At 42.4% G+C, this 15,608-nt stretch overlaps 1 protein-coding gene across 3 annotated transcripts in view; it reads left to right on the plus strand.

Annotated features, from left to right (window-relative positions):
* Nucleotides 1–581: 581 nt before the first annotated feature.
* Nucleotides 582–15,608, plus strand: part of sfswap (splicing factor SWAP) — a 139,734-nt gene continuing 124,707 nt past the window's right edge. The window contains exons 1-4 of one of the 3 annotated variants that reach the window (XM_024382237.2): nt 582–951; nt 1,962–2,125; nt 10,300–10,431; nt 15,378–15,454. In XM_024382237.2, coding sequence (XP_024238005.1) covers nt 752–951; nt 1,962–2,125; nt 10,300–10,431; nt 15,378–15,454 — 573 coding nt within the window. In that variant the 5' untranslated portion in view covers nt 582–751. Of the gene's footprint in view, nt 1,525–1,961; nt 2,126–10,299; nt 10,432–15,377; nt 15,455–15,608 lie in introns of all 3 variants that reach the window. The other 2 variants (XM_024382238.2, XM_024382239.2) reach the window with 2 other exon arrangements.

Below are 15,608 nucleotides of genomic sequence, written 5' to 3' on the forward strand. Positions count from 1 at the left end.
CGGAACCTTGAGGAACACCGGAATGTACAGTTGATTTGTCAGAGGACAAACCATTCACAGAGACAAACTGATATCTTTCCGACAGATAAGATCTAAACCAGGCCAGAACTTGTCCGTGAAGACCAATTTGGGTTTCCAATCTCTCTACCTCTAATTTTTCTCAATTAACACCTTTTAGACAAGCATATATATATGTATATGTATATGTATGTGTCGAAATGTTAAACATACTAATGTCGTTTAAGTGTATGGTAGTTTAAGAAAATAAATCTCAGAAACCGCTAGGATTTACAGTGGAGCAAATGCAGGCTAGACGACTTTTCGATCTCACCATTTCTCTCTCGAAAGTTATCTCACAATCACACTGTAGCACATTCAACATGCACACATAGAGGGCACTAACTCATAAAATCACAAACTATGTATTAAATATTATCAAATGTGGATACATAATGAATGAATACTGTTACTTCTCTTCAGAATATAGGGAAATTAAACGTTTAATTTACGTATAGTGTTTTTCTATCTTGAAGAGCAATTGGCGAATCTACATATATGAACCGAAAGTGTAATTTACAAACTTTTCCAAAATGGCTGCACATGTCAGAAATAGGTTTTTGTGAGTATGTTTATTGTGACATTTTATGTCTCATTTTAGCCGAGAAAGAAAGACTTTGTACTACAACAAGAATTGAACGATAGTAATGTAACTTATCTAGGGAGCTAGATTTCTTTCACGTGCACATTTGGAATGTATCGGCGCGGCGGGGGCAAGAGGGACCACAATAACAAGCCGGTGAAGAAGGATGAGAGTGACAGCAATAAATATGCCGAGCTTCTCGTGTTCGGCTATGCCTGCAAGCTGTTCCGGGATGACGAGAGGGCTCACTTCCACGAGCAGGGCAAACAGCTCATCCCATGGATGGGGGACAAGAACATCCTGATTGATAGGTCGGTTGAACAAACCTAAAGGAATTGTTATCCTAACCAACTTTCCTAATCCCAGATCTGTCTTTCGAAGGGACTGATCGGATTCTTGCAAACATAACTGACATAAAAGTATTGGCGAACCATTAATCTAGCTTGCTAATGACGTCCTTTTGGCCTCATGAAACCGAAGATGCACTAACTATTAACAGGGTAGCAGAGCATCGTGTCAAGATGCTGTGTCCTCCTCTAAGTTTTCCATATATTTCAACAGTGAACACGCTCTACATGAGACTGACAGTTGGCTATGATGACCTGTAAAAAGTAGTTGTTTATTTGGAAATATACCCACTTGAACCATGAAGGGAGTGACATGTGTTGGGGTTGAGTGACCTTAATCTGCACGGGCCTGCCTCTTGTTTCGAATGTATGTGTGTGTCTCTCTATCACATAACCAGCCCTTATTTCCCCAGCAAGTAGCCTAAGGCTAAGGGGTCCTGCCTGGCCCCCCAATGCCAACCCCAGCGCCCACTCTGGAGAGGTGGAAGAGAGGAGCGAACGCAGGAAAATATCGTCCGTTTGGGTTCTTACGGATAGGTATTTATGTGCTCGGGTTTGTGTGGATGTACCTTTTTTACAGATATAGAAGGAATTATACATATTATATGGGGAAGTTAAACCCTGTAAGGTAAGAGGTGAGTTGTTTTCTTTTGTTTTTGTGTTCATGCAGGGCTGTTTCTCCATAGGGATTGTTGAGAGAGGAATGAAATAGGCTACACTGAGTAAGCTTGCCAGAAAACGGCACTAGATAGGCCTATGTCAGGAGTTGTTCATTTTAGGCTGTCTGTATTGTGACGAGATTGCTCAGTTCCAGTACCATACACTCCCTCATGAAAGACTTGTGACTGAGGTAGCACGTTTTGTTGTTAAAAACTCTTTGTTTTAGGGTCTCATCTGTGTTGGTAAGTAGGTCCATGTGTTGTCTTTCCTCAGTTGCTTCTTCTATTCCTCTAACCCCTCTCTTCACCCTACAGGTATGATGGGCGCGGTCACTTGCATGACCTCTCGGAGTACGACACAGGCTCGTGGAACAGAGACTACCAGCTGTCCGAGGAGGAGGCCAGGATCGAGGCCCTGTGTGATGAGGAGAGGTACCTGGCCATGCACACAGACCTGCTGGAAGAAGAAGCCAGACAAGGTAGACCAATCAGTTGGGGGAATCATACTCTGTTTCTTGTGTCTGAACTGCTGAGCAATGCCTCCACTCATCTGCTGTGGAAGACAGTAAAAGTTTCAAGATTTGTTTTTTCCAAATAAAGCCTGAACTATATAATAAAGCTAGACCTTAACCTTTTAACTCATGGCAATTGGCCTATATGGATAGGGCTATATTGAAATGTTTCTTACTGAGAAAATATGAAATGCATAACCATGGTAGCAATTGAAAGTGAACCGTTTAGAGATAATGTGAAAATTAGTAGCCCAACGGTGAGTACACAACAGTTCATCTGACACAAGACTCAATCCAAACATTACACTGTTGATCTCATGCAAATCTACATTTACTTTACTTTTCGCTGCATTTGTTGATAACGAAATCTGAAAATACTCTGGATACATGCATCCCTGATAATGCTAGAAAATGTGGGCTAGGTGCAACATAAGACAAGAAATAACAAAGGTTTGATGAAGAGGAATAACTGGTTTCTACAACACACCTCTCCAAAGTGTGCACATTTTCTAAGCAATTTCAATGCACTTTTATGACCAGACGGTAGTATTTTTTTAAATCTCTCCTAGCTATCACATTGTGGAACTAGAGCAAGCACACTTGAAGTTTAATTTTGGACACAACCCTGCTTCCCACCATTAAACAATTACTGTTGTTGTTTACGCAATCCAAAAATGGTCCATTATAAATTGCAATCGGGGTCAGCTGGGCATGATTTGAAAGCTTGTTATATTGTCATCATGACTAGCTAAGTTATAAATTACAATCTTAGTGTTAGGCTTTCACAAGGCAATTCAGAGAAACAGATCATAATTTTTGTGCACATAGAAAGGAGTCATGAGTGCATTCAGGTGCATGTGCCCCGGTGAACAGTCTCATTCTGTTCAGAACAGAGCTCTGACGTCATGTGTAGCATGTTACTGTACAGCCACTATGTTCCAAATACGGGCACAAATGTAAAGGGTTAAGGATAATTATGCACATGGATTCATTTGGAAATTACTATATTTGGGCATAATCAGTTTGACTTTTCCACGGAATCCCCTTACTAAAGCTATGTCAAAGTCAGTGAGAGGGTAGATTCTCAGTAGCCTAACTAGTACGGGGATCATTTCGGTGCATGCAGACCCTCATGTATGTAGTCCTGTGAGGAAGGAATGAGCGTTACACCGAGGCCTGTACTCTGGAGCGGGATCGATTTGGAGGTGGAGGGTCCGTCATGGTCTGGGGCGGTGTGTCACAGCATCATCGGACTGAGCTTGTTGTCATTGCTGGCAATCTCAACGCTGTGCGTTACAGAGAAGACATCCTCCTCCCTCATGTGGTACCCTTTCTGTAGGCTCATCCTGACATGACCCTCCAGCATGACAATGTCACCAGCCATACTGCTCATTCTTTGCGTGATTTCCCGCAAGACAGGAATGTCCTTGTTCTGCCATGGCCAGCGAAGAGCCTGAATCTCAATCCCATTGAGCAAGTCTGGGACCTGATAGATTAGAGGGTGAGGAGTAGGGCCATTCCCCCCCCAGAAATGTCCGGCAACTTGCAGGTGCCTTGGTGGAAGAGTGGGGTAACATCTCACAGCAGGAACTGGAAAATCTGGTGCAGTCACTGAGGAGGAGATATGCTGCAGTACTTAATGCAGCTGGTGGCCACACCAGATACTGACTGTTACTTTTGATTTTGACCCTCCATTTGTTCAGGGACACATTATTCCATTTCTGTTAGTCATATGTCTGTGGAACTTGTTCAGTTTATGTCTCAGTTGTTGAATCTTATGTTCACACAAATATTTATACATGTTAAGTTTGAAAATTAACACAGTTGAAAGTGAGAGGATGTTTGTTTTTTTGCTGAGTTTATATGCACTATATTCAGCTTGTCTGATGATTTAAGCACAGTGTTTGATGAAATAATTGAGAAACACAAATGACTAGCGGGAATCCGACCAGCAAGTTATTTGATTGTGCCGGGCACAGTCTTGCTGCGCTGTGTTAAATACTAGCACCCATTGTTTCACGCTCCTCCCTGCTCCAGCAACCACCACAGAACATCAACGTTTTTATCCCGCTGTCTGTGTTGCTGAAGCTGCAACATAAGTACAGCCATTTCTGACTTGGAAGTTCTGTTACTGAAATCCCTAATTTGTTTAGGGAAAAGCATTCCCTTAACCCTTGCTCTCTTTACTTGCATGTAACCTATTCGCACGGGACTAGTATTACTAGAGAATGTTGGTAATGTAATTATTACTCCCGATTGTCCGTTATTCCAGATGACAATTCGGACGGTATTTGTATTTTCCAAACTGCCTCCTGTAATTCTTGTTCAATAAGTTGACAGTTATGACGGAAGCCTGGAGGTTTTTATCTAGGCGTGAAGATGCAGTATTTCAACATGTCCAGGTGATAGGGTCACACTGAACTCGAGCTTGGTTCCCAAGTTTCTAAACCATACCAAACATCTTTGGTATAGTGTCGGCATTAATGTATATTTGAATTGAGGAAGTGTGATCATAGTCATTAGGATATTTTAGCAATCCGCAGTACGTTGTAAATGCCCCCCAGCCTTCAAATGTGAGCTAAACAGTGCAATTGTACTTGCAATGTGTTTTTAAGGCTATGGATGAAAAAGTTAGCTAATCATTTCCAAACGCTAAAGCCAGTTGTATGCTGCTTTGCAATCTATTAACAGCAAGGCTTGCATTGAATAGGCTACATTTTTTTATTAATGCATTTGGCAATATTCAATTCATGAGCACAAAACATATAAACAAAAGCATTCACTGTGAAAGTTGATATGATACATGTAGGCCATTCATCTATAGCTTAGCACTTAGTTCAATTGATCTAATCAGTTATTGTTTTCTTGTGCAAACCGCGGGCATCTCCTGCACCTATGACATTTCTCTCAAAACACAGGGATGTTGATTCTTGGAGTTTGCCAAAAAACAGTAGGTTATTCTAGCTGGAATTGTTGCTCCCCTTCCATGTAAATGTTAATTCGGACGGGACTAAAATGACAGATATTGTGTTTTGTCCTTGTTCACATAATTACATTACCCGACTTCCCCCAGTAAAGCTAAGCCTGTCCAAATAGGGCACAGTAGTGCCTGACCTATAGCATATCATGATCACATCAATAAATTGTTTATTACAAACTCTGAACGCTGTAACACGTGACAGCAAAATGGATGCAGAGGACATGGCAAATAAACACGAAACGGAGGGATGTTTACTGGTTGCTCAGGAGTTAAAGGAAAAGTCTGATGTATGGAATAAATGTGAGTAGTTGTGTAAAACACTGGATATCAAGAAAAAGAAAGTAAGGAGCAAGCGCTGCGTGCACATTATATATATATATCATTATATATCAAACCGGCGCTGTATTGATTACAATAAATATATTTTTCTGACTGTTTAGAACAATGTAAACAACACAAAATACCAGAGAGTCTGTTGTAACCTTTTTTTTGTTAAGCTTTTATTACAGCAAAGACTAAACAGTCACATTCATTCATGAATGCAATTTTAGAAATGGAAAGGTTTAAGCTTATTATTCACGACTCGCTCATTTTGTTTTAAAACAAATTCTTGATTGCATGTCAAATCATGAATGACTCGTATGCTGTGTGATGACATGAATTTCTGAATGGTTGATACAGTAGCCTATATAAGTATTGAAATAAAGGCTTAAGTAAGTTACTGTATTAAGACTAAACAGGCCTACAGATCAATGGGGGTTACATAAGGCTGCTATAATAAACCTACCAATGATAATTACATTACTTATGATCATAATAGTAATAGAAATAATAAGGAGCTCAAGAAAAAGCAGCGTTGTTATTATAAATATAATTTCCCTGAACATTTTTGGAGGCGTGTAGCCAACAGTAAATAAATTATAAAAATTCCAGAGAGGCTGTTTCAACAACAAAAAAAGTCGAAAGCCTTTATTAAAGCAGAGGTTAAAAACAGCCGAATGTGTGAAATGATTTGCTTCACATGTTGTTGCATGAGGCTTGGTGCTCACAGAATCAGTAGGCTATTAATCAAATGGGTAACAATTGCAAAATCTGTCTTATTTCTGTAGATATATTGAGGATTTATAAAGCAAACATTTTAAGAGTTAGGCTATTGATTACAGACCTTAATTTGGGGTTTCCTTTCTCCTCACTTTTCTTAGATATTAAGGCAAAGCCTGTTTTCTCAACTCCTCATTCTGCTGCTGCCTTTGGTCTCAACACCAATATGCTGGTTAACTTCGCTATTATGTACAAAGCAACATGGTCTGGGAAGAGGCAGAAATTCAACAGCGCACTGTGTTTCTGAACCGCGGACAGCGACCTCTATCCAATGCGGGAGAAAGCACATTTGTTAAAAAAATTATATTATTTGTGTTAGTGGTGCACCATTGTTTTTATGTAGTATAACCATTTACAATTTCTGTAGCACATGTCTTAGGAGCACATGTCTCCACAATGGATCAATGTATATATATCATGGTGTACAGAGACCTGTCTGATTCGCGCCTGTGAGTGGACTGATCCATTGTGGAGATATACATACACACATACATACATACATACATACATACATATAATTTTTTTTGTTACTGGTCGACTAAATGGGGTTTGACCTACCGTAGTGTAACTTTTTTCAGGAATTTTTAACTACCGTTGCCTGATTTTCATGCGAAAGTACCTCTCCTGTCCAAAGATTTCTATTTTATTGGCTTAAAGTCTTGTGTTGAAATTCACATTTTTAAAAGACTATCCTAAGGTTATTTTAGCAAAGCTGCACACTTCATAGCAAATATTCTGTCACTTATAATGAAATAGCTCTGACCATTACATAAAGAATCACCTTTGCCAAATTAAATCTAGCCTATTTAAATTAAATAGTTTTGAAGGGTTTAAGTGAAATATGGTGTTTAATTCCCAAACTGACTGAGTCCTCATGTAATTTGTGTTACTTTTGTCCCCTCACGCTTGTCAAATCAAATCAAATTTTATTTGTCACATACACATGGTTAGCAGATGTTAATGCGAGTGTAGCGAAATGCTTGTGCTTCTAGTTCCGACAATGCAGTAATAACGAACAAGTAATCTAACTAACAATTCCAAAAAACTACTGTCTTATACACAGTGTAAGGGGATAAAGAATATGTACATAAGGATATATGAATGAGTGATGGTACAGAGCAGCATAGGCAAGATACAGTAGATGATATCGAGTACAGTATATACATATGAGATGAGTATGTAAACCAAGTGGCATAGTTAAAGTGGCTAGTGATACATGTATTACATAAGGATGCAGTCGATGATATAGAGTACAGTATCTACGTATGCATATGAGATGAATAATGTAGGGTAAGTAACATTATATAAGGTAGCATTGTTTAAAGTGGCTAGTGATATATTTACATCATTTCCCATCAATTCCCATTATTAAAGTGGCTGGAGTAGAGTCAGTGTCATTGACAGTGTGTTGGCAGTAGCCACTCAATGTTAGTGGTGGCTGTTTAACAGTCTGATGGCCTTGAGATAGAAGCTGTTTTTCAGTCTCTCGGTCCCAGCTTTGATGCACCTGTACTGACCTCGCCTTCTGGATGACATCGGGGTGAACAGGCAGTGGCTCGGGTGGTTGATGTCCTTGATGATCTTTATGGCCTTCCTGTAGCATCGGGTGGTGTAGGTGTCCTGGAGGGCAGGTAGTTTGCCCCCGGTGATGCGTTGTGCAGACCTCACTACCCTCTGGAGAGCCTTACGGTTGAGGGCGGTGCAGTTGCCATACCAGGCGGTGATACAGCCCGCCAGGATGCTCTCGATTGTGCATCTGTAGAAGTTTGTGAGTGCTTTTGGTGACAAGCCAAATTTCTTCAGCCTCCTGAGGTTGAAGAGGCGCTGCTGCGCCTTCCTCACGATGCTGTCTGTGTGAGTGGACCAATTCAGTTTGTCTGTGATGTGTATGCCGAGGAACTTAAAACTTGCTACCCTCTCCACTACTGTTCCATCGATGTGGATGGGGGTGTTCCCTCTGCTGTTTCCTGAAGTCCACAATCATCTCCTTAGTTTTGTTGACGTTGAGGGTGAGGTTATTTTCCTGACACCACACTCCGAGGGCCCTCACCTCCTCCCTGTAGGCCGTCTCATCGTTGTTGGTAATCAAGCCTACCACTGTTGTGTCGTCCGCAAACTTGATGATTGAGTTGGAGGCGTGCGTGGCCACGCAGTCGTGGGTGAACAGGGAGTACAGGAGAGGGCTCAGAACGCACCCTTGTGGGGCCCCAGTGTTGAGGATCAGCGGGGAGGAGATGTTGTTGCCTACCCTCACCACCTGGGGGCGGCCCGTCAGGAAGTCCAGTACCCAGTTGCACAGGGCGGGGTCGAGACCCAGGGTCTCGAGCTTGATGACGAGCTTGGAGGGTACTATGGTGTTGAATGCCGAGCTGTAGTCGATGAACAGCATTCTCACATAGGTATTCCTCTTGTCCAGATGGGTTAGGGCAGTGTGCAGTGTGGTTGAGATTGCATCGTCTGTGGACCTATTTGGGCGGTAAGCAAATTGGAGTGGGTCTAGGGTGTCAGGTAGGGTGGAGGTGATATGGTCCTTGACTAGTCTCTCAAAGCACTTCATGATGACGGATGTGAGTGCTACGGGGCGGTAGTCGTTTAGCTCAGTTACCTTAGCTTTCTTGGGAACAGGAACAATGGTGGCCCTCTTGAAGCATGTGGGAAGAGCAGACTGGTATAGGGATTGATTGAATATGTCCGTAAACTCACCGGCCAGCTGGTCTGCGCATGCTCTGAGGGCGCGGCTGGGGATGCCGTCTGGGCCTGCAGCCTTGCGAGGGTTAACACGTTTAAATGTCTTACTCACTTCGGCTGCAGTGAAGGAGAGACCGCATGTTTTCGTTGCAGGCCGTGTCAGTGGCACTGTATTGTCCTCAAAGCGGGCAAAAAGTTATTTAGTCTGCCTGGGAGCAAGACATCCTGGTCCGTGACTGGGCTGGGTTTCTTCCTGTAGTCCGTGATTGACTGTAGACCCTGCCACATGCCTCTTGTGTCTGAGCCGTTGAATTGAGATTCTACTTTGTCTCTGTACTGGCGCTTAGCTTGTTTGATAGCCTTGCGGAGGGAATAGCTGCACTGTTTGTATTCAGTCATGTTACCAGACACCTTGCCCTGATTAAAAGCAGTGGTTCGCGCCTTCAGTTTCACACGAATGCTGCCATCAATCCAAGGTTTCTGGTTAGGGAATGTTTTAATCGTTGCTATGGGAACGACATCTTCAACGTACGTTCTAATGAACTCGCACACCGAATCAGCGTATTCGTCAATGTTGTTGTCTGACGCAATACGAAACATCTCCCAGTCCACGTGATGGAAGCAGTCTTGGAGTGTGGAGTCAGCTTGGTCGGACCAGCGTTGGACAGACCTCAGCATGGGAGCTTCTTTTTTAGTTTCTGTCTGTAGGCAGGGATCAACAAAATGGAGTCGTGGTCAGCTTTTCCGAAAGGGGGCGGGGCAGGGCCTTATATGCGTCGCGGAAGTTAGAGTAACAATGATCCAGGGTCTTTCCACCCCTGGTTGCGCAATCGATATGCTGATAAAATTTAGGGAGTCTTGTTTTCAGATTAGCCTTGTTAAAATCCCCAGCTACAATGAATGCAGCCTCCGGATAAATCGTTTCCAGTTTGCAGAGAGTTAAATAAAGTTCGTTCAGAGCCATCGATGTGTCTGCTTGGGGGGGGATATATACGGCTGTGATTGTGCGCCCTTGAGTAGTGGGGCTTTAGCAATTATCCACGTGGGGACACGAGAAGCATAAAAATATTTTTCTTGTTAGATGGGAGTTTGTCTTTGATTCCTCAGTCCTTTATTATGAGATCAATTGCAATAGAAAAGTGTGGTGTTATAAGGTCAGCTTGGCTTCGATCTGCTTTTGTTTTTGTCAGCTCACAGCGCTCTTTATATCCTTAACTATGCAGGATGGATGGAATGATGATTTTGAATTAATCCAATGTTTTTGTCTCATGCTTGAGGCACTCCCAACAGTAGCCTATTATGGCTGTATTTTTCAATAAATCTACCGTTCCATTCCCCTCACTCTTTTATGATGTATGTTTTTCTTACACAGAGGAAGAATACAAGCGTCTGAGTGAAGCTCTGGCAGATGAAGGCACCTATAACGCAGTGGGCTTCCGCTACAGCGCAGACTACTACGACCCTTCCCAACCCACTGAGGAAGAGGAGGCCAACAGGGAGACGGGTGAGCACACACACGCATAAATGCACACACATTTAAATGATGTATTTGATTCCACAAATGACATACATCACAAAAAATTCAAGTAAACTCACACATATATTTACAATACCACTTGTTACCCCTTGAAACCACTGAGAATCTTTCTTTGACCTGCCGTTAGGGGAGAGAGAGGAGAAAGAGAGAGACATACATCTCACACTAGACACATGAATATACTGGTGGAGAGGCTCACATATCACCTTTAATGAAAACCCTGTGATTAATTCTTTAGCATGGCAGGCTCCCCGGAGTCACATAAACCACTATTTGAAGCCCTGGAGCTAAACAAAATAAAGCTTTATCAAGTTTCGGCACTGAATGTGAAGTCTTACTGGCTAGCTGCTCTACAGACTTTTTACCATCTGTGAGGTCCCGTGCTGGGCTCCAGCCTCTTCACTAGGCCCAGTGAACAGCCCATCTGCCAACTTCAGTCTGTAGAGTCCGAACAGTTTGGGCTGCACACTAATATTACCCCTCTGTGGAAAGGTGAGACTCTCACGAATATGTCGGGTTGTTTTGCACAAGACACGTCTGAAGGTCCCTCGGTACCAGTTGAAAAAATGAATGGAAGTATATTTCCTGATATAAGAAATATCTTTCAGATATAGGACAAATACTTAAGAACAAACTTCCTTTAGATTTTTTTTGGGGGGGACTGTTTGCCCTTCCATGTACTAAATCTGTTATTCAATACGTATGCATGGGCTAATAGCAGTAAGGCTAAATTATATATTTAAAATTCTAAATCCAATAGCTAAATAATCCTTGGTTATGACCTTCTTAAAACAATGTAATATAGTTTAGTAGAAACCCCCTGGCTAGGTCTTAGTCTGTAGAGGGTTAAGTGGCTGTCAGGGCGCTGTGCTCTGCGTCAGTCCTACTTGAATGCCCCTCCAACTGGTAATAACTAGTGGGAAAATTGTCTATCAATCCTGAGCTTCCACTTCTCCCACATGCTGACCTCTGACGTCACCTACTAAGGAAATTACCTCAATAACAACATTTTTGGCTAAACATTATTATTATTTTAATATAAGCAATCTATTCATGTTTTTTTGAACACTATAATTTGTTTGCGAGCATGATAGCTGTACTTTTAGTTTGCGGTTGATGCAGCTTGTTTGCCATGACCCAATCAGCGTTTCTCAACTATTCTGAAAAAAAATATCAACGCAGCGTGTGAAGTGTTGGTCCCATGTTTCATGAGCTAAAAATAGAAGATCCCATACATTTTCCGTACTCACAATAGCTTATTTCTCTCAAATTGTGTACACAAATTTGTTTACATCCCTGTTAGTGAGCATTTCTCCTTTGCCAAGATAATCCATCCATCTGACAGGTGTGGCATATCAAGAAGCTGATTAAACAGCATGATCATTACACAGGTGCATCTTGTGCTGGGGACAAAAAAAGGCCACTCTAAAATGTACAGTTTTGTCACACAGCACAGTGCCACAGATCTCTCAAGTTTTGAGGGAGAGTGCAATTGGCATGCTGACTGCAGTAATGTCAACCAGAGCTGATGCCAGAGAATTTAATGTTTATATGTCTACCATAAGCTGTTTTAGAATTTGGCAGTACATCCAACTGGCCTCACAACCGCAGACCACACTTGTAACTATGCCATCTCAGGACCTCCACATCAAACTTTTTTTTTCTTTTTCTGATTGCAGTTCGGCGTCGTAACCAACTTCAGTGGAAAAATGTACACCTTTGATGGCCACTGGCACGCTGGAGAAGTGTGCTTTTCACGGATTAATCCCGGGTTTCAACTGTACCGGGAAGATGGCAGACAATGTGTATGGCGTTGTGTGGGCGAGCGGTTTGCTGATGTCAACGTTGTGAACAGAGTGTACCATGGTGGTGGTGGGTTTATGGTGTGGGCAGGCAGGCATAAGTTACAGACAACGTTGATGGCAATTTGAATGCACAGAGATACCATGATGAGATCCTGAGGCCCATTTTCCTGACATTCATCCGCCGCCATCACCTCATTTTTCAGCATGATAATGCACGGCCCATGTCGCAAGGATCTGTACACAATTCTGAAAATATCGCAGTTCTTTCATGACCTGCGTACTCACCAGACATGTCACCCATTGAGCATGTTTGGGATGCTCTGGATCAATGTGTACGACAGTGTCTTGTAGGTTTGGGCGGGTTACCATATACCGGGATATTTTGAAATAGCCGCAGGATGGTTTTTCAATAGTGTTGAAACTATTTCTTATGTTTTTTAGACATTTTATTTATTTTTGGCAACTTTTTAAATACCTGCAGTCAACTTGTGCAATACATTAGGAGATAAAGAAAATCCCATTCTTGATTTCACCTGTCACATTTTTCGTTGAAGCTTACCTGTAGTCCCCAGTCACGTGGTGTTTACAAGCACACAACAACTAGAGAACGAAGCCTTGTGAGTCACTCACTGTTGTGCAGCATGCGGCAGGTGTTCTAGTTACGTTATGAAATTCATAAGTCCAGTTCTGCCAGCAAGATGTCTTATAACTAATAAATTAACTGTTTAAAATGTGCAAATGCTCAGCAATTGTGCATTTGGTTTGCTAATTTTGTAGCTAGTTTGCTATCTAGTTGTTAGCTTCTTCCAAAATCAAGCTTCACTTGGTAAAAGCAGAGAATCCCCTCCTGGATCAAGAGCCTTGATGTCTAATATTTGGTTTGTGATTGCAGCAAACTGTGAGTAGTATTTCTGAGTTACTTATGTGTCTTTGACCTGGGGTTTCTGTCCTACAAGTAGTTTAGGTCAAAGATTGTATAAAATGTTTGCAATGCGCTCGTTAGCATTTAGTTAGCATTCTCTATGGGATTGTACATGTATTGTTAGTATTACTAACCTTCGGATTACAGAGGCCCAGTGGGGTTTGAAAATAGCCCCCCTTCTGTTCAGTGCCGGTATTACAGAATATCCTTTTATGGCACAAGGTCAGTATGAAGGTAGGACAACCTGGATACCGCCCAAGCCTAGCATGTTCCAGTTCCCGACAATATCCAGCAACTTTGCACAGCCATTGAAGAGGAGTGGGACGACATTCCACAGGCCACAATCAACAGCCTGATCATCTATGCGAAGGAGATGTTGTGCAGCCTGAGGCAAATGGTGGTCACACCAGATACTGACTGGTTTTCTGATCCGCACACCTACTTTTTTTTTTTTTTTAAAGGTATCTGGGCTCCTGAGTGGCGCAGCGGTCTAAGGCACTGCATCTCAGTGCTAGAGGCTTCACTACAGACCCTGGTTTGATTCCAGGCCGTATCACAACCGGGCGTGATTGGGAGTCCCATAGGGCAGCGCACAATTGGCCCAGCGCCGTCCGGGTTAGGGTTTGGCCGGGTTAGGCCATCATTGTAAATAAGAATTTGTTCTTAACTTTCTTGCCTGGTTAAATAAACAAATAAATACAAAATATCTGTATTCCTAGGCATGTGAAATAGATTAGAGCCTAATGAATTTATTTCAATTGACTGATTTCGTTATATGAACTTTTAACTCAGTAAAATCTTAGAAATTGTTGCATGTTGTGTTTATATTTTTGTTCTATGTAATTTAACGTTTTATACCCCTGAATGTGCGCACGGTCTCTCTCGGGCACGCTCTGATCACGAAGTTACCTCGTGCAAGTGAGCAGCCTTCTAGCAAGCAAGCTAGCTAGCAAAATGGCTAATGGCTAATTTTGAAGTGGTTTAAACGTACAAATAACATTCTGACATGAACAAATGTATTCGAAATCATACCTGAAAGGGAGAAATATACAAATAAATCACACGGCAATGTAGCTTTGGCTTCAAGTCACTTGTAATGAGTGAGCTGGGAAGCCCTGTAGGATTTTTAAAAATAAATTATTTTAACTAGGCAACTCAGTTAAGAACAAATTCTTATGTACAATGACGGCCTACCGGGGAACAGTGGGTTAACTGCCTTGTTCAGGGGCAGAACGACATATTTTTACCTTGTCAACTCGGGGATTCGATCCAGCAACCTTTCGGTTACTGGCCCAACGATCTAACCACTTGGCTGGCTACCTGCCGCCCCAATTTCTGGCTATAACTAATCAAACTCAGATCGGACATCAATAAAGCACCCAGATTGTATAATAAACATTTAGATACATTAATATCATATTACTTACTGGTATACATTGTGATTCTGTTTTTTTTGTTATTAATGCACTTTTCATTTTATGCATCCAACTCGTATTTACGACTTCAAAGCTGAAATTACCACCTTCCCCATTGCTTATGAACACAGCATTATACAACCCCTCCCACCCGTTCCCCTCTAGCCAATGCCAAAGTGCCCCTCCCTCAGCAGATGGTACAGTACTACTGCTGTGTGTCTGAGTGCTGTCATCAGTACTATCACCTGGCACTGCCTGGGATTACTTGGCAGTACAAAACTCCTCTACTTGTGTGTGTGTGTGGGTGGGTGCGTGCGCTCGTCTCTGTTGTGGTATCGGCGGCCGGGGCACACCTCGGGCGATCAGCGGTGCGCCTGATTAAATCGGCACAAGACAAATCTATGCTGTGCTCCTTGGCTGCAATGTTTGGCATTAATGTGCTTAACCTCTACATCCATCTGCAGCCTCCCCACATTGAACTAAAGCATACAATTTTAATCAAATTTCAAGCTGACCTATCCGTGTGTTATGTCACACTGGGGGGGAGGGGGTTAGATGTTGTAAATAATTGTGACAGGGACCACCACCTCCCAGAAAGTTAAGAGTAAGTAAAGCTGAAACTGAGTGCTTCGGGCAACGTGGCCGAATGAGAGTAGGTAGAGGAGGTAGAGGAGGAAACGTTGAGTGCTTGTAATGTGTCACAGTGACTGTAGGTTGAATCCTAATCTCTCTTCTTCTCTCTCCCTGACCTTGTGGGTTGTTCCTCGTCAGAAGAAACAGAGCCGCAGGAGAGCGAGGAACCCTTTGTGGCACCCCCGGGCCTGGCGATCCCCCCTGATGTGGAGCTGGTGAGTACCCTGCACTACTTCATGCTTTTAATTAACATGATGGACCACAGGGTTGCAGAATGGGGTTTTAACCAATAAGTCTAAGCCGGGGGCTGTTCTACTAAGCTATATGGATTTGTGTTTAAAGGTCATATCAAGGATCATTTAGCTATTT

This window comes from Oncorhynchus tshawytscha, linkage group LG20 (assembly GCF_018296145.1).
Source record: "Oncorhynchus tshawytscha isolate Ot180627B linkage group LG20, Otsh_v2.0, whole genome shotgun sequence".
In the NCBI taxonomy this organism is placed as follows: Eukaryota; Metazoa; Chordata; class Actinopteri; order Salmoniformes; family Salmonidae; genus Oncorhynchus; species Oncorhynchus tshawytscha.